General features: G+C 49.1%; 1 protein-coding gene across 3 annotated transcripts in view; it reads right to left on the bottom strand.

The window, feature by feature from the left end:
• MCPH1 (microcephalin 1) overlaps nucleotides 1-27,158 on the bottom strand; it is a 276,405-nt gene that overhangs the window by 11,009 nt on the left and 238,238 nt on the right. For all 3 annotated transcript variants that reach the window (XM_019428034.2, XM_019428032.2, XM_019428036.2), the window contains one exon: nucleotides 2,966-3,203. In XM_019428034.2, coding sequence (XP_019283579.2) covers nucleotides 2,966-3,203 — 238 coding nt within the window. The remainder of the gene's footprint in view (nucleotides 1-2,965; nucleotides 3,204-27,158) is intronic.

Below are 27,158 nucleotides of genomic sequence, written 5' to 3'. Positions count from 1 at the left end.
TTAGGCAAAGAGACTTTTTTTTGGTGATGTCCATCTTTCCTTCTATCAAAGAAACAACAAAACAAACCAAACTTCTCAGGGGTTTCTAGTGGCTTAAAAAAAGATAATGATGATCTGTCCATCCCTTGTGATTTTATTGTGGCTGCATAAACAAAGATGCCACAAAATACAGGAATAAACATAAAGGTCCTAAAAGACAAAACCTTAGGATCTTTATTTTGGAAAGCAAACTGTAAATCTGAAAGTGGACGCAACAAGCTACTTTTTTTTTTTTTTTTTTTTTAAGAATTTTTTTCAGACTTTAAGAACTACCCAATTCAAACTACTCTTTGGCCTCAGGGACTCCACCTTACATGGCAGCGGATCTTGTAGTTGGAACAAATTTAGAGTATTGGTTTTCATCATGTCTCACAAAATAACTTTCAGCTCGGTGCCTTAACATGGGTTTAATTTTAATTTAAAAGGGATTTTAATTGCACAATGTTTTGAGAATAACGTTGCTGTGTCAGTGGATACTGTCACCCAATGACACGGGACAATGCCCAGCATGCATGAGGATAGCCTGCAACTCTCTTGTGCGGTCTCCTTTGCCCATCGAGGGAAGTAAGCAGGGCAGAGGTTATTAGTCTAACAGATGAAGTAAATTAGGTCCGGAGAGCAAAGGTGATTTGCCTCTGGTCAGAGCACAAGCCAGTGGCAGGACCCCGACGTGAAAGGGAATGCACTACTCGGGACCATGTTGCTTGTGGGTCTGTGCACGCGTGTAGAGATGTGCAAATGAAATCTCCTTTATGTGCACAAAGCTGGAGCTACTGTAACTCAACTCAAAAAAGAGAAGAACATAAACTCATAAATATTTGAAAAATACACATTCTAATACCCACCTCACCACAGAGGACCGGGTGCAGACCGGGGCAGTGGCCAGAGTCAGGGGGACTCACCTCACGGGTGAGGATTTCACCACGCTGCCGAGAGCCAAGGATTCCAGAACGCACAATACCCGGAAGTTGCCAAGGGCACACGCAGATGGTGTAATCAATGACAAATCAGAAACAGGACATGAATTATGGGAGAGGAAAGAGGCTTGGGCCCCAGCTCCAGCTCTGAATCTCGGAGAATTCCACAGGGCCTTGTGAAGGTTAAGCGCTGGGGTCAAGCAGGTAGACCTCTGCCTACTAAAAACCCACGCGCAGAGGGGCAGAGGGGCCAAACAACCGGAGGAACTAGCAGGCGGCTGGACCGTGCACGAGGCAACAGGAAGGGGCGACAGAGCTCCCCAGCCTGGAAATACTAATCATGCAGACACAGACGGCTGGCCCTGTACACACGGTACACAGCCGACGCTGAAAAGATTAGTTGTTGATATGGACTGTTCATAGCCATCGTGTGCACAGTTCCGTTAGCTGAACGAGACAGCTGTCTAAAAAGCAAAATTCTGGTTTCCAGTTGGTGTCATTTTGACACACGCACTTTTCTAAAAACAGCAAAACAAGAACCTCTGTTTCAGAACATAGGATGTTTTGAAGGTTATATTCTTGGCATTTAGAAAAGAGTCAACAGCCTCTTGGCTCTTGGACTGTAGCTAAAATCATAGATTTTTTTTTTTTTTCTGAAATAAGTTGCCAGGCAAAAGATAAATTACTCTGCATCAGATAGTAAAAAAAAAAAAAAAAAAAAAAAAAAAAAAAAAAAAAATTACTCTTGATTGCCATACTTTCAAAATATATCAAAGGATGTCCATCAATCATTTAAAAGATATTCATAAATATCTGTAGTGATCTATGAATAAAACGTGGACACAGTATCTACTTATCTGTTAAAGGATGCTCCCTGGGAGGGGTGAGGAAAGCCAGGAGTTGGGGATTTAGAGATGAGGGGGGCAAACAGGAGGAAGCAGGAGGAAGACAGGGGACAGAATGCACTTCTCAGGTCTCAAGAAGCCAGGTGAGGATCCCGCCTCAAGGTGCTGACACTGAACTGGACCAGTGAGGGCTGAAGAAGGAAAGGTTTCAGGAGAAACCAACTCTGACTTCCGGCCCCCCGGCTGCGAGAGACGAAATCCCTGTTGTTCTAGTGTCCCCCTCTGTGGGACCTGCTCTGAGAGCCCCAGCAAGCCTGTACGTTCATCAAACCCAGAGCAAGAAGGTTTATCCCCAGAGCGGGGCCCTGAGCACCCCGGCACCTCCAGCTCCATCAGCTCACGAGCGCCGCCCGCCCCAGCCTCCCCTGCGCCGACCCCTTGCTGCCGGTGGAGCCCGCCTCCCGCTCCCGCTCAGCCTACTTCTCCTGGACACCGCCCCCGCCCCCCCAGAGCCAGGGTACCAGACACAGCCCGCCCGTCACCACACCGGCAGCCTCCTGGAAGGAGAGCTTCTCTGCACCTCTTCCCCTTCCGAATGGAGTCACGTGTCCAGCACTGTGAATGCTGCACAGCCAGACGTGCACATTGGCTTCCCGTCTTAGGTTTTGAAATAAAAACTGTAGCTCCTTTTGCACCGCTCTTTGAGCGGGTGAACAAACGAGTGTCAGGAGAAGCGGGTCCTGGCAGCCGGGTGCTGGCCCACCGCTCTGGGAGCAGAGCAAGACCAGGGCCCGGGGAGCGGCCATCTGAGCTGAGGGTGGACAGACCTTAAGGTCTGGGGTAGCTGTGGGCAGGCTGGGCCTTTTTCTCACTTGCTAGTGAGGTGAGTCAGGTGACTCTCTGTTCTGGTGAAGTCTGCTTTGGCCGACAGTAAAAAGGAGAGTGTCTGGGTTGGCTTGAGACCGACAGTCATTAGCGGATTCTGTGAAAGGCAGATGCTTGGATGCTGAGAGGTCCATCCAGAAGCCCCGCGGCTACAGGGAAGGGGGGCGTGGGCATCGGGCTTCCCCCAGAAAAGCCCATTTGTGTGCCTGGGACCACAGACCCCAACAGCTACTGCGCTCAGAAGCACCCGCCCCGCCATGCCCGTGAGCCGATCCCTACCTAAGATCCATGTTTCTGACAGATACTTGACGGTCGCCCTCCTCCTTCCTTGGGAGGGTCCGATGAAGATGCCGGCCTGGCGTGGGATTCTCGTGATCTGACCCCCACAGAGGAGGACCAGTTCCCATAGCTTGGTTCTGGGGGGGTTGCTGGCCGGGGTGATGAACATCACAGGCTGGTTGGCAAACAGGGTTCCCTGGTACTGTCCCGCAGATAAGTAGCGCTCCAGGCGGCAGAGCTGTTGGGCAGAGACAGGGAAGATTACCAAGGCACTGAATCATGTCACCGTGTAGGGCAGCTCAGCTGCAAAGTTCCCTTCCTTTTTCGGGAGAAGAAAAGACTGAATGTAAAGGTGCGCATTCCCAGCTGAATTCTGAATTCCGAGGATCCAGGGGAGGTAATGACATTTAATGATAGTGACAGATAACGAGCAGATAAAATTGACATTTGCTGAAGCAGCTTGCAAGCAAAACTGTAAACAAATTTATAGCCCTCCTCCCCCCCACCCAAAAAAAAATTTTTAGGTTTTGAATTACTACAAATTGTAAACCAGAAGCTTGAAAAGGAATCAACTGTTGAGTGCGGAGAACAGCACCTGCATCCTGTAAATGCTATTCACGTTCTCTGGGAGGGTGTGGAAGGGAAAGCAGGAGCCTCTAGAAGGCCAGCCCGGCTGCCCTGGACCAGCACCGGCCAGCGCAAGGTGCCTCGGGGCTCCTGCAGCACGTGACTCTCACCAGCACCTCCTGGGCGCCCTGCACCCGGCCCTGCAGTGCCGGCAAAGGGGGAAGGAGGCAACACGGAGTGGAGGTCCCAGACAGAGCTAATCCCCAACACATGAAGCTGCGGGGGGTGGGGTGGGAAGCATCTAGAGGCTTATTTCACTGAGTCATTGTGGAAATGGTGATGAGCAGTATCGGAGACAGTGGGAAACATTTTCAGAAACAGGGATGTTAAATTGTTCTCCTTTTGGTCCTGATAAAGTTGTGGTCGGCTGGCTGACCCAAGGGACAGTGGAAGGCCTGCTTACTCTAAACAGACATTTCACTAACTACAGATTAATAAAGACTTCTTTTTAAGTGTAGCTACCCTGTGGGAGATGTTGAGGGTGAACTGTCATCCACATTTTGAGTATTTTAATCAGTCGATTTCCCTGAGGACAGAACTGAACATTTCAGATACGTGGGCTCAGCGAAATTAAGGATTTGGAGCGCAGATATGTGGGAACAGGGATAGAGGGGAGCATCTCAGGGGGACGTAACCTGCGTGGGGCAGTGTGGAGGGAAATGCCTGCCAGTCAGTGGCTGGAGGCTGGCCCCTGAGCACGGAGAGGGGCCGGCTCTGGAGGTGGGAGGGCAGCAGAGGACCCCTTCCTCACTTTTCATCACTGACCTTCTTCCACTAGGTTTTCATACTAAGAAAAGAAATTTCTTGATGAAAAACGTTGCCCCAACAGTAACACAATCCGCCCAGTACACTTAAATATGGCTGTGGAATCAATTCTCTTTACTCATCACCAGTTTTGAATTATGCAATGTAAGGCCTGACATATAACTCCTTTCATCTGATTGGGTAAGTGGTGCAGCATCCACACAATGTGTGATGACTTTGTTTAATGCTTTTAGTAATTTCCAACTTCCCTGTGAGATAGGAGGTAGAAAGGGTTTCATTTAATTTTGCAGAAGAAGACATTTAGGTGGAAGCTTGTCAAGCTTTGGCTAAATGGTGAGTCAAGCTGCAAGAAACAAGCCACAATCCCCAAACTTGGTGAGTCACTGGACCGTGTTGCATTGTAACTGCAGATCAAGAAATAATCTTACTAAGGCTTGACATAATCATGCATTAAAAAAACTAATTATAAAAGTAGTTGGTAATGAAATGATAAAGAAGGGTATAAAGTAGAACGAATTCTCCACACTGCTGTCTGTTAATCAAATTCATCCTTCTCCTGTCCTCCTCAGTGGTTGGGCATGATCTCTTTGGGGGGTGCTAATCTGTGCAGGAGCATGTGTTCAAGACAGGCGCCCCTCCCAGACCAAGGTAGGACTCAGGATTGGTCCAGGCAAATCATGGTGATCTCATCTCCCTTTCAAAGGATTGGGTCTAGCATGGACTAGACTTGATCATGGCCAATGGGATCTGAGAAGAAGTCTGCTGAGGGCAGTCTTTCTTCACTGATATAAACCAATGCATAAGCAAAAATACCTCTCTTATTGGCTGGACTCTGTCATAGTGATAATAGGATATCTGGAATTATTGAAGCCACCTGAGGCCATAAAACATGCTGAAAATAACTAAGTGGGAAGGCCTGGATCCTGGATCATGTTTCTAAGTCACTGGATTGACCAAAACCAGAATTATCCTTTTTCCCCTCCCTCACACTCCTCTTTTGTTAATCTGTGTTTCCAGAAGCACAAAGCATCCAGATGCTGGTCCTCAGGCCCCTGCCACCTACCAGAGGTAACCCCTGTTAAGTGTTTGCTATGTGTTTTTCTAACCTTTGTACAATGTTCACGCACAAAAACATTCAGGAGATGATTTTTCTTTTTTCTTCTTTTTTTTTTAAATGTTTATTTTTGAGAGAGAGAGAGAGAGTGAGAGAGAGGGAGACACAGAATCCGAAGAAGGGTCCAGGCTCCGAGCTGTCAGCACAGAGCCCGATGCAGGGCTCGAACCACAAACGGTGAGAATGTGACCCGAGCAGAAGTCGGACGCCTAACCAACTGAGCCACCCAGGTGCCCCAGGAGATGATTTTTCTTAACAACAACAACAAAGCAAGATCAAGTCTCTATCTCGGTATATGGATAAGCAGTAAATCAAACCCATACTGAACCCAATAGAAAAGGACATGTGTAAACCTTTCACATGGTTAGAATGTGACTTGAGTACCTGATTGCTTTGGTTCTTCATTCCCCTCCCACGTTTGTTGAGTGCTTACTCCCTACCAGGCACGTGCAAGATGCTGGGGGAGCAGAGAGGATTAAGACATAGTCCCTGACCTCAGTGTAAAGCACGTAATACAAAAGTCAACATATGAAAATACTTCCTTTTATTTATTTATTCAGCTTGAAATTAAAGGAGGCAAAGAATTACAAAGATCTTATTCTTTCCTCAAAATAATTGAGGCTACGTGCATGCCGACTTTCTAATCCTAAGTAAAATAATTTCTGGGAAAGCTTAATCAAGATTTAGGTTACTTAAAATTAAAAATTAATTTGGGAATTTACCCTAGGAATACACTCCTCGATGTATATAAGGACATGCATGGACAGGAGTTCATTGCCATAGAAACGGTGATTGGCAAGTTTTATTTATATTATAAATATGATAGGACACGGGACTCTCCTTGTTATGGAGCTTTCAGCTACACTCATTCTCGAAGCGGAAGGTCTCCAGAATGCGATCCTTCCCCAGTAGCCCCCGAGGACAGACTGCCCTGGCTATTGTCTCCTCGAGTCTGTAGACACAAGTTCCTGGGTAGCCTTATCCTGGAGACCACACTCTGACTCTGAAGGCACGACGGTAAAACTGGTTTACTGCTGTATGTGCTGTTGCCTTAAGAATTCTGACCAGGGCTAGTCAACTTGACTCTCTGGCCCAAAGCACAGTTTTGTCCCCACGGGTACATTCTTGAAAACCAGCTGAGAATTAAAAGGTTACTAGCAGCACAGAAAGCGAAGAGGGCAGCGGAGCATGCCGTAGGTGCCCGAGGATGCCCTCCGACCGCGCCACCTTACCCTGAAAGGCTTTCTCTTAGTTCACGGTTGAGGAGAAAAGCCTCAAACGCACAAATTTCAAAGTTAACGTGCTGTGCATTATCCTTACCTTCTCAAGCCCCTTTGCAATAGCCCTTCTTGGCAATTTGTTCTAAATTCTCGCTCCATTTCACACTTTTCAACAAATGTGTGTGACAGATGCTGTCAACTGTAGAAATGGGTTGGGGTGGTGTGGGTGCCAAAGGGGAGCTCACTGCAGGGCTGACTGTGGTGAGCCGTTTCTGTTCTTAACTCAGAGAAACCTTCAGAGAGAACCAGGTCTGTCTACATTGACCTAGGAGTTTCCTACTAAAAGCTGTTAAGTTTTTTGGAGAATCGTAACTCTTACTGGTTCATTTTATCTAACTCCGATGCTGTAATGGTTCCAAGGAGAACTGACACATCCATAGATTGGGTATATGGGGAAGGACCGGCAACTGATGCAAAAAACTGGCTCTTCCATGGGGGTGAGGCGTTCCCTCCGCCAGACAGGATTTAGCTCCTGCCCACAGACAAGATTCATTTGCACCACCAGCCGGTCATTCTGCTTCACAGAGCTGGGAAAGGCTAGGGGCGGTGTGGGCCACGATCAGACAGCCGGAAAAGTGACCACAGTCTAAAAAAGTGCAGTTTTCCAATGAAGCACTCAATTCTCCCTAGAAAGCCCAGGGTATCTATTGAAAAATCATGGAAGGAAAGGGGATTAGCGGACTCTTCTAGGCTTAATTAGCCTCCACGATAAAACAGGACGGGTCAGTAGTCAGGGTGCATTTGAATTCGGGGCGGATTTCAGAAGAGCTCCCACTTTCCCCATGGAGTCATAAAATCATTACATAAATCAACATTTACGTTGCATGCGTGTGTGGGTAAAAAGACAAGGAGAGGGCTGACAGAAGACAGAAAACTTTTTCTGCCACAAGCTCTTCATTTGAACTCTGGGTTGTAAAGGATTAGGGACTACTACGGAAGGGTCTTAAGTCAGTGAAACAAAAAAGGTATGAACTGTGCTTTGGAAAAGGTTGCCTTTGCATTTGTGTCGTCACCAAAAAAAGCTGTACGGATTTAACAGATTTCGGCTCGGAACCTTCCACTCTATTTACAAGGCAGACCCTACTGTTGACAGAGCTGAGCAATGCCTGTGCCCCAGTGCTTCCAGCTTCCTTGACCCCCAGTCATTTACCGCACAGCTGGGAGGGTGTTGACGGCTCACTGACTCCAGACATGGGTGTTAGATTTCAATTAGTAAATCTGCTTCTCCCTCCAGGTAGAGCTCACCTGGGTGATTATTCTGAATCACTGACAGTTTCCATAGGTACCCACAAGCCACGCACAGAAGAGGCACAAGTCCATCATTAGGAAATTCTCACAGCAAAATTCTCTGGTTCTACGTTGAAAGAACCAGAAGCTCAGGGAGGTTGGTTTGTTTTCGGTTCGCCAGATGATGCCCAGGACGTGGTGGCATCAGGTTGGAATAGGCCCCAAAGGCCTGGCCTTTTCCATGACTTCACGGTCTCTGTTCCTCACAGGTAAAAGGGGGATAAAATCCCTAGTCCCACACGGTGTACAACAAACGAAATGCCATACCTCTTGTACTTTCTTACATTTTAGCAACAATAATATATAGGATGGGTCTTATGATGCATGGTGGGTTGTAGTATTAGTTGGCTGTGTAGGCTGTATAATTCCGTAATGTGTTTCAATGCCCCGTGCTTAGGGCGGATATCCAAATCTATATGTGGGCAAGCACAGAACTGTATGCTATGACAACATGTCAAAGAGAAAATAGAAATATAAAAAATAAACTTTTCCAGTCCTACATTTGCCTATATCCCATTTGTCTTTCAAGGACAATTTATTGAGAGAGAGAGAGGAGAGAGAATCCCAAGCAGGCTCCACACTGTCAGCACAGAGCCCGACATGGGGCTGGATCTCACAAACCACGAGATCGGGACCTGAGCCAAAACCCAGAGTCAGACGCTTAACCAACTGCACCACCCAGGTGCCCCCATCCCTTCTCACGGTCCCCTGTGGGAGGCTGAGCCCGTCAAAGTGTTCTATCAGGCATGGCAGCCAGACTGGGAAGGGCACTGAAGCCCTGTGTCCGTTTGTCCTCATACTTCGGTACTAACACCAGAGAGGGGCAGAACCAAACAATGAGCCAGTGTTCAACTGTGGAACTCGTGGGTGATGGGTGATACAGCACAAAGGCAGAGAACGTCAGCAGTGGGAAGGGTCTGGGAGATCACAGTGACCGTGGCTCACACTCTACAGACAAGGAAACCGAGGCTTGAGAGACAACATCCAACATCAGAGACCCTGGCAAAGCTTTCCTGCGCTTTGAGACACAAAATCCTCTTACTACTGCCCATCACCAAGCAGCCTGGGGTGGAGGTGCTGAACCCACATCTCCGTCTGTCGCTTCACCTGAGGCTCAGGCTAAGTTCTATAGACATGAAAACGCAAGGACACAGTGTTTGCTTCTCCAGGACTTTCTAGAAAGTACAGTATTAACAACTACAACACAGCAGCATGTCATGTCATGGAGCGAGAGCCCGACTAGACCTCACAGTGGTAGCTTCTGGCTTGGAGAATGAGTACAAAGATGTTTGCTTGCAGAAAAACACATGGTGGGGTTGCTTCAGGTCAACAGTGTCCAAAAGATCATGCATGCTTGAACAAATAGTTCAGGATCACTGAGGATAACATGTGAGGGATGAGGGGGTTGGCAGGTGACCACAATAACAAAAACTTAAAAAAAAATTTTTTTAATGTTTATTTTTGAGAGACACACATACACATAGAATCCAAAGTAGGCTCCAGGCTCTGAGCTGTCAGCACAGAGCCCAACATGGCTCATGAACCGTGAGATCATGACCTGAGCCAAAGCTGGGATGCTGAACCGACTGAACCACCCAGGTGCCTCCAAAAACTTACTTTCTAAAAGCATTTAAATCTGTTCCAAGGTGAGGAGGCTGAATAAGCAGAGGCCAGACTAGTCACGATTATACAGTAGTAGACTATCTAGTTAATGGGGAGCCACGAAATCCACGTGTTAGACCACGCTGCAGACAGTAAGGAGATGTGGAAATCAGAAAAAGGGAGACTCAAAGGAAAGAGCTGCAGTAATTCCAACCAGAAATGAAGCAGGGCAGGACAAGACGAGTGCAAGGGGAAGTGTATTCAGGACGGAGCAAGAAGGCCAATTCAACAGGAATCCTGTTGTGTTGGACGCTTCCTATTATAATGGGGGCAGGCTAGCGCCAGAGTCAGTAAGAGAGCCACGCACGGTGCTTGTAGGAAAGCTTCGCCACTGGGGTTTTGAGGCTTTCAGTAAATGCTACCTCTCTCTTCTCCCGGTTCAACACCAACTGGGAGACACAAACAGGTGTTGGAGGAGATGAGAATAACTTCCATAGTCCATAAAGCTGACGGAGCATTCGGGCCTTGGACCTACGGTCACCTGGGTTTGCTGGCCCTGCCCTCACGACATCGGATGGACCCACAAAGCAGGCTTGCCACACCCCGAGGGCTTTCCTCAGGAAGGCAGGCAGACGAGACACGGGCGCAGAAGGGGCTGGATCAGGACGCCCGTCGGTCTCCCTCTGTGGGGCGCTGGGAGGGAGGGAGGGACAGAGGAGCCCCAGGAACATGAGGCGGCTCCCGGTAAGTCACCTGGGGGTGAAGTCCCCAGGAGCCGCCTCGGAAAACAGATGCTAGTGCCAACCATTTCAGAAGAGGTAGGCCCTAAGGCAACTGGAAACACAAAATACAACGAGACATTTCACCTTCTAAAAATGTCAATGCCCACACCTGACCATGTTGAATGGCTTGAACACATGAGAGGTAAAATGAACTGGTCGTCATTGGCACTGGAGACAGAAAACAATGTCTATGGTCCTGGGAAATTAAAAAGTGTGTGTTGTTTAATTGTGATGGGATTTGGGCAAATGTCACAACTGTTAAGAAGACGAGGTCTTCAAACGAGACAACCTAGTGACTCCTGAAATTCTGCACAAACCCCTCGATTTGCAGTGAAAACCCGTCCTTGACCCTCTCTGGGGTTTCCAAACCAGCTTCTCCGTCCCTAACTGGCCCCCAGCTTCGAGTCTTTCCTGCTCAGGTAGCCTGGCCCATCAACCTCCCTGCTATTGCCTTTCCTCTCGCTGCCTGGTGGCTGTCCCAGCTCACTGTCCCTCACATGAGTGGTCCTTGGAACACCCGTCCTCTCAAGTCCCTGGACCCCTCCTTCCTGAGGGGCTTTTCTTCACCCCTGGAACCCGAGTCTCCCCCCTGGGATGCCCTCTCCCCTCCAAAGCTTACAGCCCACGCCCCCCCGACCCCTTCACCCATTAGGCGCCCTGGTCCACCTGCCAAACGGCAGGAAGGGCTGGGGCTGGAGGGGGCCAGCCCTGGCTGCTCCCATGCGCGGCCCCTCACGCAGTCCCTTCCCGGGCACTCTACACCCTGCCCGCCCCACTGCCCTGGACGGACGGCTCTCGCCCTGCTCGGGGCTCCAGCGGGTCACCCTCCTTGCGGCCTCCTGTCACTGAGGACGGTCACATCCGGAAAGGACCCTGTGCCAGTTCCCCGAGGTACAGCTGCACCTGTTACTGCGGACGGCCCGTCCCTCTAAAGCCGTGCGTCCCCCCCTCACTGGTGGTCCCCTCCTCCGTGCGGAGAACCACGTGCTGCACGCACAATGGCGCACAGTGTGTGGTTGTTCCTCCTCCACACCTCCCGTGCTTCCCACGCCTTCCAGACACCCCTGCTTCCTGTGTCCCTTCCCGGCACAACATCAAAAGGCAGCCCCTGCCCGCCTCTCCTGCCCCTCCTCCCTGTCGTCCACGCACCTCCCACCAAGACCTCGCAGGGCCGAGTCCTCTGGCAGGACGAGCAGGATGCTGGGCACACGGCCCCTCCCTCTACCCCATCACCCTCTGTGCTTGGCTGCCAGGACCTGCCTTCCCTAACTCCCTCCCACCCCGGGTTGCCACTGCCGTGGACCTCTTGCCCTTCTTCCTGACCTTGTAATGCTCCAGCGACACGCGACTCGGCACGGCGCCCCTTCCTGCGGGTGACCTCAGCCAGCGTCCGGGCCTCACACAGCCCCCGTGAGCCCACGAAGCCCGCCCGCATTGTCTCCAGCTCAGCCCTCCTTCCAGAATCCCAGGCCAGGTGCTCTCTCGGCCTCCCACCTGGATGTCTGACAGACCCCTGATACCTGACCCAGCCTTCTCCCCTCAACTCAGCCTCCACCTGCAGCCGTCTCCAGCTCAGCTCCCGGCCGCTCCCTCCTCCCAGGCGCCGGGGCCCAAAACACATGCTGAGAGCGCCACCCCCCAAATGCACTGTGCTCCAGTCCAAGCCCAGCTCACCCACCTCTTTCCAGGGGTAACGCCTCTCAACTGGCGTCCTACATCTGAATCCGTGCCCCTTACAGACTATTCTGAGCAGAGAGAACGTAAAAAAACTAAGATCACATCTCTTCTCTGCTCAGAATGCTGGTGCTGGTTTCATGCAGAAGAGCGGCAGCCCCTGAACGAGGCAGCATGACGCTTCTTCCCACTTGCCTCTTAGCACACTCCTCCTAGCTCACTCTGGTTCCCGCCAGGCCCGTCTGCTGTTCCTGAACACACCAGAATAGTCGTGCCTCGGGGCCTTTGCACTGACTTTCCCTTCTGCTTGGGATGTTCCTCCTTCAAGTGTCCACATGGCTAATCCTCTCGCCACATACAAGTCTTTACTCAGCCATCACCATTTCCATGAGGCCTGCCCCACCTGCCCTACACGAAATCCCAGCGCCTTTATTCTACTTTTTCTCTTGCCACCATTTTATCGGCTCCTGACGTAATGTACAATTCATTCCGTTTCTCATGCTAGAATCTACGGGCAGGCATCTTCGTTTTGTTCAATGACACGTCCCTGGCACCTAGAGCAGTGCCTGGCGCTGTGGAGCACTGTGTTTGGGAGTCTGATTTCAGGGCAGCTTCTACTCCAGCTAGGGAACCCAGGCTGACTTCCCTCCCCGGGGGCGGAGGGGAGGAATCAGGGCAGCAGTGACAAGGCCGACAAAAGGGGCAGAGACCGGGGAGGGTAGGCACTCTGGGAGGAAGTTCCACAGAGCAGTACGACCCCCGAAGGAGGAAGGGGTGGAAACGCACAGACGAGAGAGGGCAGAGGACAGGCCGGCTGGGGGACCAGGCGGAGGTGACCTCTAGCGAAGCTAGAATGGACCCTGCAGAGGTAGCACTGGGAGGGACTCCTGCGGTGCTGGAACAGCAAGCTGTGGGCAGGGTGTCAAGGAGCAGGCTTGCGGACAGAGCCGAGAAGGGGGGGCGAGTCTAAGGGGGGCCGGGAAGGCGAGAAGATCAGAGCTGCTGGCGGGCAGCACGCAGAAGACCAGGAAGGGGGGGCTTCCGAGGGGCTCTGGCCAGGGTGGCGGGAGCGGTGGTTCCCCAGAGCGCTGGGCTGGCTGCGGGGACGCGGGTGAGGCCTGGGAGGGGCAAGCTGGTTAGTAACCAGACCGACGCTCCTGTCAGTGGCTGGCACAGAGAGGTTAAGAGGACTGTAGCCAGCACTCCCCAGACTCTGACTGATGGCCTCCCGGGCCTCGTGGCGGAGCCCAGAGCGGCCCTTGCACCGAGAGTAACTTTCCTTTCCAGTCCCCTGCAGCCCTTCTACGCACTCACACACCGGCTGGCTTACTACTGATATGTCTTAAATGCCCTATGGGTAAGCAAACATACGGCAGGAAAGGTTGGGGCGCGCAGCTCAGTGAGAGCAGCCCAGCTGCAGCCACGACGTCTAGAAGCTGTACATTTAGGATGAAATACTCTGGCACTAAGAGGGATTAGCTGCGTCCAGCTCTTTCCCTTTCCTGAAAAGCGGATCGAGGCCTGGAGAAGTGAGGGGCCTGAGGCCACCCGGTGCAACAGATAGTCTGGAAAAGAGGAATCCAGGACCTCTGCTGCGAGTTTCGACCTCACCTTCCCACACACTTAACCGAGAACGATGCACGGGGCTGTGGTGGCGGGGAGGACAGCAACTGTGATAAAACGTGGACGGTGCCTCGAGGCACATCCGGCTCTGCCCTGTGGGGGGCCGCTCTGGGCCGCAGAGCAGCAGGGGCTAGTGGTGACACTGCCCAGGGGCGTGGGGACAGGACAGGAGTGCGCGTGGCCACGCGGTTAAGGCACGGGGAACAGCGCCTGATAGGAGCACCCGCATCCCGCCTCAGTTCTCAGCAGCTTGGGCACCGCTGATGACAGCGTCCCCGCCCTCTGAGACGTCTGGTCCCCCCGGCCCTGGGGCATGTCGCCCTGGTTTTCTCCCTTGGCCTGCACCCATCGTCCTCCCCGGCCCCAGGTCCTGAGAGTCCCTCCCTGCCCGCTCTCCTCTACCTCCCCATGCAGCTCGAGTCTTCCTGCCAGCGGACCCCCAACATGCCCCACTTAGCGCTGGTCTTCCCTCCAGCATCTGGGACCCTATAACCGACCGCCTGCCGGCCTCTCTTTCTGGAAGATGAGCACGATTAACAGGCACTGGGCACCCGCCATACCTAAGACTCAACTCATGCTCTTCATTCCCAAGCCAGCTCCCTCTAAGCAGTAGCTAACAGTTGCCAAGAGCCCACCGTGAGCAGGCGGGTAAGCAAGGTGCGAATGAGCTCATTTAATCCTTGAAGCAAGCACACGAAAGGGACGCTGGCCACTCGCCCTTGATACAGGAGAGCGAGGCGGACCAGGCCAGCTGCCATGAAGTCACACAGCTGGGAGGAGGAGGGGCTCGGAGTCCAACCCAGCGAGCCGTGTTCCTGACGATTACATAATACCGCTTGCAGAATCTCCGCAAACGCAACCAGCCCCCTGGTCCCCGCACCCTCTCCACCCAACTCATCACCAAGTCTTGCGGGTCCATCCGCTTATCTGCAGGGGTACAATCACCACCCCAGCCAAGTCGGAGTTATTTCTGTCCTGGGTGACGGAAGTAGCTTACAAACTGGGTCGGGATCCGCCGGGGGTCCGCTCCTGTGCCCTCATACGGCTAAGTGCATCTAGTATACTCCTCTTGAGTTTATGGCCCATATGTACACCTGGGTAACCACAGACACCACCGAGACCCTGCACGTTTCCAGCACTCCAGAGGGTCTCCCCTTCCCTTCCGCAGGGACGGCAGCCCCGGCCAGAGAGGGCCACTATTCTGAGCGTGGTTGGTCATGGGTGACAGAGCTCTGTTCAACTACTGAACTAGAGAAATGGAGACATGTGGTACGTACCCATTTGTATCTGGCTTCTTTTGCTTAGCACATAGAACGCATATCCTCCTAAAACCCTCTAATAGTTTCCCATTGCTCGGAGGGAAAAAACAAAACTTAAATGGTCTACAAGACCTTCCATGACCCAGCCCCTCCTGTTACCTGCCACTGAATCGGGTGTGATCCTCCCCTTCCTCTCTGCTCTACTCAACAGTCTCCTTCCAGCCTCAAATGTCCTTGCTGCTCCATTGTGGCCACAGGGCCTTCAAACACGCTGCTCCCTCTGCCTGGATGGCGGGTCAGTCCCTCGCTCATCAGCTAACTCCTACTCATCATCTGGATTTTGGTTCCGCGTCATCTCTTCAGGGAAGCCCATGTTATTCCCCTGCTAAATCGAATCTCTATCATCCTTTTAATAAACATTTAGCACTTCTTAGGGGCCAGCCACAGTTCTAAGAGTTTGATAAATACTAACTTATTTCATAGTCATAAAAATTCTGCAGAGTAGTTACTATTATTATCCCTGTTTTCCAGAGGAAATAACTTGCCGAAGGTCACAGAGCTGAAGGGTAAGGAGCCAGAGGTGGGAGCAGTCCATGGGCCCTGGGGACCTGTCTTTCCCCTGGGATCACACAGCTTCTGTGTCCTCCCCACACTGGTACCATTTACAACAGGGACATGGCCCAGGGGCTGGGGGCTCTCGACAAATGCGTGAGTGAATGGGTGTAGGCCATTATCTTTAGAGGACAGACCTCAGGTACTGCCTACCTGACTGGGGGCTGTACCTATGCATGCGCACAGTAGCCCACCCCGGACCCCCCTACCTACAGGGTTGCTTTCCACAGTTCCGGTTGCCTGGGGTCAACCGCAGTCCCACAGCAGACCACCCTCCTCTCTGTGAATGGCCAGAAGGTCAGTAGTAGCCCAACGCCATGTTACGTCTACACCACCCGCCTCACTTCATCTTATCTCTTAGGCTTTTATCATCTCACAGCATCACAAGATGGGTGAGTGATAGGATGCTTTGAGAGAGAAGAAAGACCACATTCAGGTAACTTCTATTACAGCATATTGCTGTGATTGCTTTTATTAGTTACTGTTGTTAATCGTGTACTGTGCCTAATACATAAATGAAACGTCATCATAGGTACATATGCATAGGAAAAAACACACTGTACATGGGGTTCCATTCTATCTGTGGTTTGAGGCATCCACAGGGATTTTGGGAATGTGTCCCCACAGATAAAGGGGGACTATGGTATATGTGTATCAATATCTGTTGCAGCAACTATCTTGGTTTGTGTGTGTGTGTGCATGCGTGTGTGTGTGTGTGTGTGTGTGTGTGTGTGTGTGTGTGTGTGAGAGAGAGAGAGAGAGAGAGAGAGAGAGAGAGAGAAACAGAGAGAGATAGTCAACTGGAAGCTGAATCTACAGGACTAGCCATCAGGTGACAGCTTAGTTACTAACTCAGGTCCATGCCACACATCCCAACCTCTGTTGGACAAGTCCAAGGATATCTAACCTAGTGCATCTGCAATATCCATCATCTTCCTTCTTCACCTGACTCCCAGTTCCTGTTTCTCTTACTCTCCCAATCACCTGGTCTTGAAACTTTAGGAACACCTTTGATTTCTCCCTCTACCTGGTCACCCTAAAGCCCCACTAACCAAGTCGTATAACAACCCTTGGGTCACGTCTCCACGGTGCCTGTGCTAGAGGCCAAGGGATACGGTGAAGCCAGAGTGGGCCTCGGCTCCAGGAAGAACCGGGGTCTAAATCCCAGCTCTGCTGCTTTGGATACGTGTGGCCGGGGACGAGTCCCCAAGCGGCCCAAGTCTCAGCTTCTGCAAGTGAAAATAATCGTGATATCTACCTAGCAGAAATGTTGGAAGAGTAAAAATGTATGCCAAGCATAATGCCTGGCTTTGAGGGAGTTATTAAATAAATAGCTGCTGGTATGTTATTACCTTTGTCTAGACACTCTCTCCTTTCATGGGGCCAATCTCCATGTCTAAAGTCACCACCCCACCCCCACAAATAAAGTCCCAGAGAGTAGGACTCTGAGGATTTTGGCTTGTGTCACTTGACGGCTAGTGGTCCCCTTCATCATGATTAGGAAGGCAGCGGCTATTAGAAATAACGACTAAGATATTAAATAATTGTTAATATTACTGAACATTTCATGCAGCACACTTGCTAAAGTATTCTAGGTACATTCCATGAAGTATCCAATTATAGTTATCACAAAAATCCTGTGAGGCAGAGACCATTATTATCCATGACTTTCAGCTGATAAAACTGAGGTTCAGAGTAATTTGGCCAAGGCGCCATATTGGTGTGGAGGGCCAAGCATTCCAACCCCATTTGTCTCACACAGAGCCTATGCCCTTTGCTGTGCAAAATACGGCCTTAACATTTATGATCTGTAGAACTCAGGAATGACTAGCAGCCTCTGAATTTCTAAGTGCAAATAGTGTTACATCCATCAGTTCCTTTGACAGTATGTATCTGAAGATAATGAGGTCTTCTAGAGCCACCTTTGTCTTTCAGAGAGGTCTAACTTCATTAGATGTCTCTAGGTCAAATTCAAGCTCGATTTCTTTGCTACTGGGAGCTTGTGAATTTATAAAGACTCTGCATGTGGAGTCCTGGCTCCTGCGGCCTGTAGCTACACGATCTCGCGCTAGGTAAGACTGTTAGATCTCAGTGTCTCTGGGTGCGAGATGCAGATGGCCCCCCCAGATCTACTGTGGACCACATTTTTCACCTTGCTGTCCTGTCACCAAATACACGCCTCACAACAAAATATCTCGATCTAGATCTAGATACCTTCAAGAATCTTAGACAATGACCAACGTGATCAGCCAATTGAGGAGAACGGTCTAGATGGTAGGCAGCTGTGGCCCCATGTCTGAGATTTCCCCAGTCAGAGCTCTGGGAACAGGACAGAGTGGCCTCCGTCCCCACCCAGCTCCTACAGATGGGATGAGACCCAAAGGCAACTCAACCCCACACATCTGCATCCATTTAAGGCCAGTGGAAGCATGCGACTTTTAACGGCCTGACAACAGGGAGCCCAGAACATGTTGAAGCAAGAAGACTTTAAAGATCAGTAAAAAATGGTGCAAATGATTTCAAGAATTCTTATGGTCCTTGGCAGAAAAAAGCCTCATGCAAAAACGAATGTTGTCAGACACGGGAGCGTGGTTTCTGCATTCAGCGCTGGTTTTAAATTTTTTTTTTTTTTTTGGTTTATTTATTTTAAAAGAGACAGAGATGGCACACATGGGGGAGGGGCAGAGAAAGGTAGAGAGAGAGAATCCCAAGCAGACTCCACGATGCCAGCGCAGAGCATGATGCGGGGCTCGAACCCAACAACCGTGAGATCACGACCTGAGCTGAAACCAAGAGTCAGACGCTTAACCGACTGAGCTGCTCAGGCACCCTGGTTTTAGGTTTTTTTTTTAAAAAATTTTTTGTAACTTAGTTGACACAGAACTGACATATAAACAGCATTGGCTCTCACACTATAGTTTCAAAGTGTTTGGGAAGTAAAACTGAAGACAGATTCCCAAGAATTTGTCCAAAAAAAAAAAAAAAAAAAAGGTAAGGGCAGAGGAGGGGGCGGGTGAAGCAAGCGTCTGGCAGGCTGCCTGGCAAAGCATGGGTGACATTTCTTCAGTATCGAAACTCCCAGGAGAAATAAAATCCATGTTGTTGTCAAAAGGGATGAAAGGAAAGGCCTGTCCACTGTGAAGCGGTTCCCTCTCCTCAGACATTTTCCTCAGCTTCTCATTTTATGTAAAAAAGCGAAATAATACGCACCGAAGGGGAATCACCGTGGCTTTGCTTCCCCAAAATTTACACGCAGATGAGCCCTGCTATCTGTCCGCCGTAACAAACGATAATTCAGGCGAGGGCAGAAGGCATTTCTCCTCACTTGCACCCAACGCTCCTGGGACGACCACGTTAGGACTCTGTGTGCGCCAAACTCAGATTTTTAAAATTTTTTTTAAAGCATCACTTGAGTTTTAAAGGCAACGTAAGGGATGGGAACATAATCGTCTTGGGAATCCACAAATAACTTTTTTTCAAAAGTCATAAATCTGCATTTCATGCCTCATAGTTTTCAACAACTGAGAGGAAAAGGTCAAAGCTCGAGCACGGTAGGTTCCTTCCCTCTTCAGGGGTCTGTGCTGGTGGGGCGTCCGCCCGTTCTAGCGAGAACTACATCTGCCCTCCAGCCACACTTGGACCTCAACTGCTTTTAATTCTCATTTTCAAAAATCATGATAAAATACCCAAGTTGAGAAAACTTCTCGGTCTTACAGAACGTTTTATTTGATCCTTTGAGGAATGGTCTGGTAGGTGACAAAAACAAAACAAAACAAAGCAAAACAAAACAAAACAAAACAAACCCAAAATTGCAAACTTATAAAAAATACTAGAGCAATGCCACGGTGTAAGTTAAAGGTGGGGGGGTTCTAAGCAAAATTTTGGAAAGGGCCACTGGGCAGAGTTGCAGGTGTGTGTCCTCAGGACAGGTTCTTGTTCTGGCTGCACAGGAGAACGGCCTGGGAAGCTTTTAAGATGGTGTTGCAAGGGCCCATTAAGTCAGAACTTAAGCCTGTGTGGGGTGGGGGTGGGGGTGGGGGTGGCATGAGGCCTGAGCACCAGTGGTTTCTAAGGCTCCCTAGGTGACTCTAGTGGGAAGCTAGGCTGAGAAAGGACTCTATCAGTGGTTCTCTATCTGGACTGCATACTGCAGCCACTTGGGGAGGTGAAAAAAAAATACAGCGCTGGGGGCCCCCATCCCAGAAATTCTGACTTAATTAAAGGAGGTGTGGCCCGGGAAACAGGAGTTTGAAAATCTCCCCAGGTGATTCTAAAGAACAAGAAGGGCTGAATTATACTCCAGGAGGCTCTGAATAGAAACCGGTTTCATGGGGACAGGCCTATGTACTGTTCCAACACTGCGAGTTCAGAAGACACGTGTGGTAACAAGTGAGTGCTGTTTGACTCGTACTGATCCGTCTACCAGAGAAGAATGGCACAATGTCGCAGTCTTCAAAAGCTTGAAAGCAGAAATAAACCACGAAAGGAAATCAGTTTGGCTAATGCAGTTTCAATTCCAAAACAAATGAGCCACCCTGAGAAAACAGGAGCCTTGTGTCTTACAGCGGAGGTTCCCTCATTCTCCGAGCAGTCTCTGTAGGTGGCCAACCGGTCTTTCCTCCCGCTGCCTCCCACTGCTCACGTTCAGCCCCAGGGCCGCCAGCAGGAACGGCCTGGGGCTGGTCAGGTAGGGAGGGGTCAGGGTAAGGCTCTGAGCTGCCCTCCCACCTCGGCCTGTAGGCCTGCCGTCCTTCCTGGCTTGTTCTCCACTCCCCACCAGACTTGGGTCCTGCTTGGGCTCCGGCTCATCGTGCCGGGGGTGAGTGCCGGCCACACTCACCTTCTGGGACTGATATCCACCTGCTTGGCCGTCCTCTCCCAAAGCCTGAGTGCCGCCTGCCAGCCTCCCTGCTCCACTGCCAAGTGCATCCTGGCCAGGACCCAGCTTTGCAGTATGGACTCTGAGTTTCCCATGGTTGCAATCTCCTTTGTTTGTTTTCTTTTGGTCTCCGCGTTTTCTCATGGGCATCTTCCTCCCTGTGAAGTGTCTCTGTTCCACACTACTGTTCAGTGCGGAGGAAGAAGAGAGAGACAGGCATTTCCTCTGTGCCCTCCCTTCGGCCGACAGTCACTGGCTCTGGGACTCAGGGAAGGCCCTGGAAGTAGGACGCGGATTTCGTTGCAAGGCAGACGACCAGGACACCTTACGCAGACCGGGCTTTTAAAGAAGCGTTCGTTCAAAGCCATATTCTGGGTCAAGATTTGTAAAATGACCTATCTTGAGTTTTACTTTTAGGCCACTTCATAATCTACTACTGTGAATTTTCTAGTTTGGGTGGCTTGTATTTGATTACTTACAACTTGCCCCCCGCCCTTCTTTGAGGGTTCCTACATGATTTAGATATTTCAATCTATACAAGTAAATGAAACAACTTTATCATGTCAAGCTTTCAAAGATTTATTTTTCCTTATACTTATAACCACACATATTCTTCAAAGTATGAGGGGAAAAAAAGGCACTCTCCAGAAACTGATAATACTTCTGGACTTAGCAATTTGTTGGCAGTCTATGGGAGCCACTGAACTAACCAAATGTTTCAAATCTTGTTTATGAATTTTTTCGATTAAAACAAAATTTACCAATCAGAATTTATTATTTTTTTAAAGAGCAAATTATTCCCTTATTCAACAAACACAATTTCTTTAATTCCCAATGCTTAAAAAAGAGATTTGATTTCTTTATATCCTTTGAATGAAGATGCAGACCAGTAGCACCAACCCCCAGCCCTTCCAAGAGACTCATCCCGGAGGCACACAGCTCCCTCCACAAATTAGCACACAGTCTGGCTGCTCGGCGTTAGGATTATTTTAGAGGAAACAACAGTTTGTAGCATGACGTCTCAGTTTAAGGGCATGTCCTTGTTCGTATCTATGATTTATTTGCTGCCGAGTCTGGTCAGAATGGCAACCCCAGCCATAACATTTTCCTGACGATCCGCCTTTGACTGTGGTTTCTGGGAATGCGTCACAGGGAAAGGCCAGGGACTCCCTGCTCTTAAGTTTCACAAAACACTTACCCTTGGGTGAAATACGTTCTTTTTCAATGAATACAGAGTCCCCAGGGAGTAGGCGCACAGGGAGGGAGGAGAAACAGGGCCAGTGACAAACTCTTAGGGAGGAGAAAATCTATTTGGATGTCAACATTTGGGAGAAGAGATAAAAACGTTCTAGACTTCAGGGGCCTGGCAAGAAGAGGGCCTGTGTGCCAGGAGGCCTGGGTTCCTTCTGGTTCTGCACTCCCAGCTGGCTGTGAGGTCGTGATCCTGGAGACTTCATCCCACCCTGCACACCTTACAGGGGAGACACAAGGATGAAAAAGGAGGAACAGATTCTCCATGAAGTAACAGAAGGACAGTTGTTAGTGGGACCACTTCTCTACATACAAGTTCTTAGCCTATAAAACAAAGGGACTATGTAACTTCCTAAACTTCTTTCCATGTGGACTTTTTAAATGTTTATTTATTTTTTGAGAGAGAGAGGGAGACACAGAATCTGAAGCAGGCTCCAGGCTCTGAGCTGTCAGCACAGAGCCTGATGAGGGGCTCGAACTCATGAACTGTGAGATCAAGACCTGAGCCGAAGTCACCCAGGAGCCCCAGGCCCCACCCAGGCGCCCCATCTAAACAGATGACCATTTTTGATCTGATGGTCCCTTCTGATCAACTTCTTTGCTCTTACTCCTTTTTACTTAGCAACTCGATTTCCCACCCCTCCCCCCAACCCAGCTAATTTCAAAAGCTTCCATTGTACTTAACTTTATGATTTGAAGAAACTTGGTCCATATTACAAAAATATGCTGGAGAATATAGACATTCACTGGACCATTCTACTGTATTTAACCCATCCAATCAGGTAGTCCTGGAGGTTTATTAAGGAGTGTGTGTGTGTGAGTGTGTGTGTGTCTGTTGTTCTAGTTGAGGTTTTCTTAATTCATCATTGGGGTACTGGAGTCCAACACAGAAACCAGATTTGAAGAGTACAGTTTCTACGTTTCTTTCAAAGGCCGGCCCTTCTGTTGGCTGTGGGTGAATACATCCTCCGGCACTGTGGCAGGACTGCCCATGGGAAGGCGGACGCAGGAGCGATGCAAGGTCTGACAGCCACTCCATCTGCTGCTGTGGTGGCCGGCAGTGAGGACGACTAAGAGGCGTGGGGTCCGAGGACCAGCCTCTCCCAGCCCCTCAACGAGACAAATTTTCCAACAAAGCTTGCTTCCTACCCGCTAGAAATGGTGTGAGCACCAAATGAGACAAATACCTTAGGGCCTCACAAATGAGAAACGGCAAATAAGAAAAAAGTTCCCAAACTTAAAAAAAAAAAAAAATCTTAATTGAGTACTAGTTTGTAATCCTGTAAGTGTTCGATATTTCGGCCAAATTATTTTTAAACACTGACATGCAAATCAAGCGTTATCAAAGAGCACATCTGTTTTCATGGACACCAAATACCTCTGTCGACGTACTTTTCACGGTGGCAGAGTATCGCCGCATTGAGAATCCAGACACACCTCCCAAATGCTGCTGGTGTGGTGCCAGATGGCCACAGTGAAGCAAATCTTGCAACAAAGTGAATCACGTGAATTTTCTGCTTTTCTAGTACGTATGAAAGTTACGTTAACACCATACTGTAGTCCATTCCTTGTATGTCTAAAAAAACAAGTATATACCTTAATTAAAAAATACTTTATTATTAAAAAATGCTAAACATCATCTGAGTTTTCAGCAAGTTGTAATCGTTTGGCTGGTGGAGGGTCTTGCCTCAGTGTTGATGGTTGCTCGCTGAGCAGGGCGGTGTCAGCTGAAGGCCGGGGTGGCTGTGGCAGTTTCTTAAAATAAGACAACAAGGAAGTTTGCCACATGGATCGACGAGTCCTTGCATGAACGATTTTTCTGCAGCATGTGGTGTGGTTTGATAGCATTTAAGAAGATTTTTATTTTAATTCCAGTGGAGTTGACATACAGTGTTATGTTAGTTTCAGGCGTACAATATAGTGGTTCAACACAGTACTCCGTGCTCATCATGATAAGTGTACTTTTAATCCCCTTCACCCATTTCAGAATACTACTATAAAGGAATATTATTCAGCCATAAAAAAGAATGCATGGAGGATCTAGAGAGGATTATGCTAAGTTAAATCAGCCAGAGAAAGGTAAATACCACATGGTTTCACATGATAATTTAAGAAACTAAACAGATGACCAGTGATAGCTTTTTGCCCACAGTAGAACTTCTTTCAGCCTTGGAGCCCATCCTCACAAAGCCTGCCGCTGCTTTCTCAACTCAGTTTATGTCGTGTTCTAAATCCTTTGTTGTCATTTCAACAATCTTCACATCATTTTCACCAGGACTAGATTCCATCTCAGGAAACCCCTTTCTTTCTTCATCCACGTGAAGCAACTCCTCATTTGTTCACATTTGGTCATGGAGCACAGTGATTCAGTCCCATCTTCGGTTCTACGTCTGACTCTCGTTCTCTGGCTCCTTCCACCACATCTTGCCTCTACTTCCTCCATGAAGTCTTGAATTCCTCAAAGTCACCCATGAAGGTTGGAGTCCACTTGTTCCAGACTCCTATTTATGCTGATATTTTGGTCTCTTCCCATGAGTCAGGGATGTTCTTAATGGCATCTAGAATGGTGAGTCCGATCTGGAAGGTCTTCAGGTTACTTTGGCCAGATCCATGAGAGGAATCACCATCTATGGCATCTATAGCCTTGTGAAATGCATTTCTTCGATAGTAAGATGTGAAAGTTGAAATGATGCCTTGATCCACGGGCTGCGGAATGGATGCTGTGTTAACGGGCGTGAAAACCGCATTCGTCTCATCGTGCGCCTCCATCAGAGCTCTTGGGTGACCAGGCAGAGCACAGGCAGGTAGAGCACAGGCAGAGTAGATGTAGCCCAATTCCGAAGGGCCCGCGGGTTTTCAGAACGGCACGTGGGCATCGGCTTGCACTTAAGGCACCAGCTGCGTTAGCCCCTGACAGGAGCGTCAGTCTTCCTTTGAAGCCCTGAAGCCAGGCATTGACTTCTCTCTGGCAGGGAAAGCTCTGTAGCATCTTGTTCTAACAGAAGGCTGTTTCACCGACTCTGAAAATCTGTTGTTTGGTGTAGCCACCGTCACGAATTATCTCCACTGGATCTTCTGGAGAACCTGCCGCAGCTTCTGCGTCAGCACTTGCTGCTTCGCCTTGAGCTTTTATGCTACAGAGACGGCTTCTTTCCTTAATCTTCACCGACAAACCTCTGCTGGCCTTAAACTTTTCTTCTGCAGCTGCCTCCCCTCTCTCAACCTCCATAGCGTTACAGAGAGTTCGGGCCTTGCTCGGATTAGGCTTTGGCTTAAGGGCATGTTGTGGCTGGTTTGATCTTTTATCCAGACCACTCAGACTTTCTCCATGTTGGCAATAAGGCTGTTTCCCTTTCTTATCATGCATGTGCTCACTGGAGTAGCCCTTTAATTTCCTTCAAGAACTTTTCCTTTGTATTCACAACTTGGTTAACTGTTTGGCACAAGAGACCTAGCTTACAGCCTATCTCAGCTTTTGACATGCTTCCCTCACTAAGCTTAATCATTTCTAGGTTTTGATTTAAAGGGAGAGATGTGTAACTCTTCCCTTCACGTGGCCGTTTAGAGGTCACTGTAGGGTTACTGACTGACGTAATTTCAATACTGTTGTGTCTCAGGGAACAGGGAGGCCTGAGGAGAGGGAGAGAGACAGGGGCGCTGCTGGTGGGTGGAGCAGTCAGAACACACACATTTATCAAGTTCACCGCCTTACGTGGGCGTGGTTCGTGGGCCCCCAAAACAATTACAGTAGTGACAGCAAAGATCACTGATCACAGATCACCATAAAAACATGACAATAATGGAAAAAGTGTGAAATATCACGGGAATTACCCAAAATGTGGCACAGAAACACGAAGCGAGCAAATAAATGCTGCTGGAATATGGTGCTGACAGACTTGCCTCCAGCTTGGTTGCCACACACCTGCAATTTGCAAGATGCAGTATTTGTGAGGCGCAATAAGGTGAATGATCCCGAGCAGTGATGGCTTCAGAGTCCGTTACTGAGTAAATCTCAGCTTAGACCTCTTGGAACTTAATGCAGCCTATCGTTCATGCATTTGAGGGTGGAGACAATGCTTCCCATGCCCAGATTCCCACTCCATACCTCTTGGCTGATGCTGTTAATACTCACTTTATCTGAAAACGCAAATACTGCCGGGGTTGGGGGGGGGGGGGCACACACGGGCCAAAATTCACATAAATGCATAAACAAGCCATGGTCTCATTTTCTAGAGGTTGGTATGTGCTTATTCTTTTACGTTTAACCTTAAAATCAACTTCACTGAGGTATAATTTATAAACTGTATATGTACCCATTTTAAAGGTCCAAGGTTAGAATATTGTGGCAACATGCACAACCCATTTACTCACACCTCAATCAAGATTAGAGTATTTAGAGTATTTCCATCTGCCCCCGCCTCCCCCGGAAGGTTCATTCCTGTCTGTTTGCATTGAGTTATGGTCCCTGCCTCTCGACCACTGCCGATCTGCTCTCTGTTACTTTCTGTAGACTGGCTTCACCTGCCCTTGAAGTTCACATAAAGGGAATAATACACCATTACTCTTTCGGATCTGACTTCTTTTGCTTCACGTGATGTGTTTGAGATTCAGCTATGTTGCTGAGTGTATAAGCAGTCTGTTGCTTTTTGCTGTATTTACTGTTATATTATTGAATGAATAGACCAACTTTTCACCCTTTCACCTGTAGATGGGCATGTGGCTTTGTCCACCCACCAGATATGATGACTGAGTCTGCTATGAACACTTGTGTGTAAGTTCTCTAGTCGACTGATGCTGCCACTTTTCTGGGGTAAATACCTCTGCGTGGAATTGTTGGCTCATTTGGTAAGTATACGGTAAACGTTAAAAAGAAATTACCAGACAATTCTCTAGAGTGTCTGTGCCACTTAGACTCCCGTCAGCGAAGGGGGAGTTCTGGTTGCTCTGTGTCCTTGCCCTAACTCAGCATTTTAATTTTGGCATCAATTTGGTCAGAGTGGGTGCACAGCCCTATCTCACTGCAGTTCCAATTTGCATTTCCCTGATGACTCATGATGTTCAGCATCTTTTCTTTTGCATCTGTGCCGTTCACTCACCTCACCCGTTTGGTGACGTTCTGTTCTTATGTCTTGCGCATTTTCAAAGGAGTCCGATTAGGTTGTAAGAATTCTTTACGTATTTTGAAAACGGGTTCCCTTTCAAATACACGGAGGCTGAATATTTTCTCCCCTTTCTAGGGCTTGCCTTTTCATTTTCTTAATGGTATCTTTCAAAAAACATAACTGTTCATTATTATAAAGTCCAACCTACCAATTTCCACTCACTGTCAGTGCTTGTGCATTTGTGACCTGCGCCAAGGTCGTGAAGATTTCTTCCTACAAGTGTTATCAACCAGTATTTTTTGACAGAGGGCAAGGTGGGGAAAGCTCACTAGAGAT

This window comes from Panthera pardus, unplaced genomic scaffold (genome assembly GCF_024362965.1).
Source record: "Panthera pardus isolate Hobbes unplaced genomic scaffold, ASM2436296v1 HiC_scaffold_13, whole genome shotgun sequence".
Lineage (NCBI taxonomy): Eukaryota > Metazoa > Chordata > Mammalia > Carnivora > Felidae > Panthera > Panthera pardus.
The sequence above is the reverse complement of the archived record's forward strand: the minus strand, read 5'-3'. Positions and strand labels throughout refer to the sequence as shown.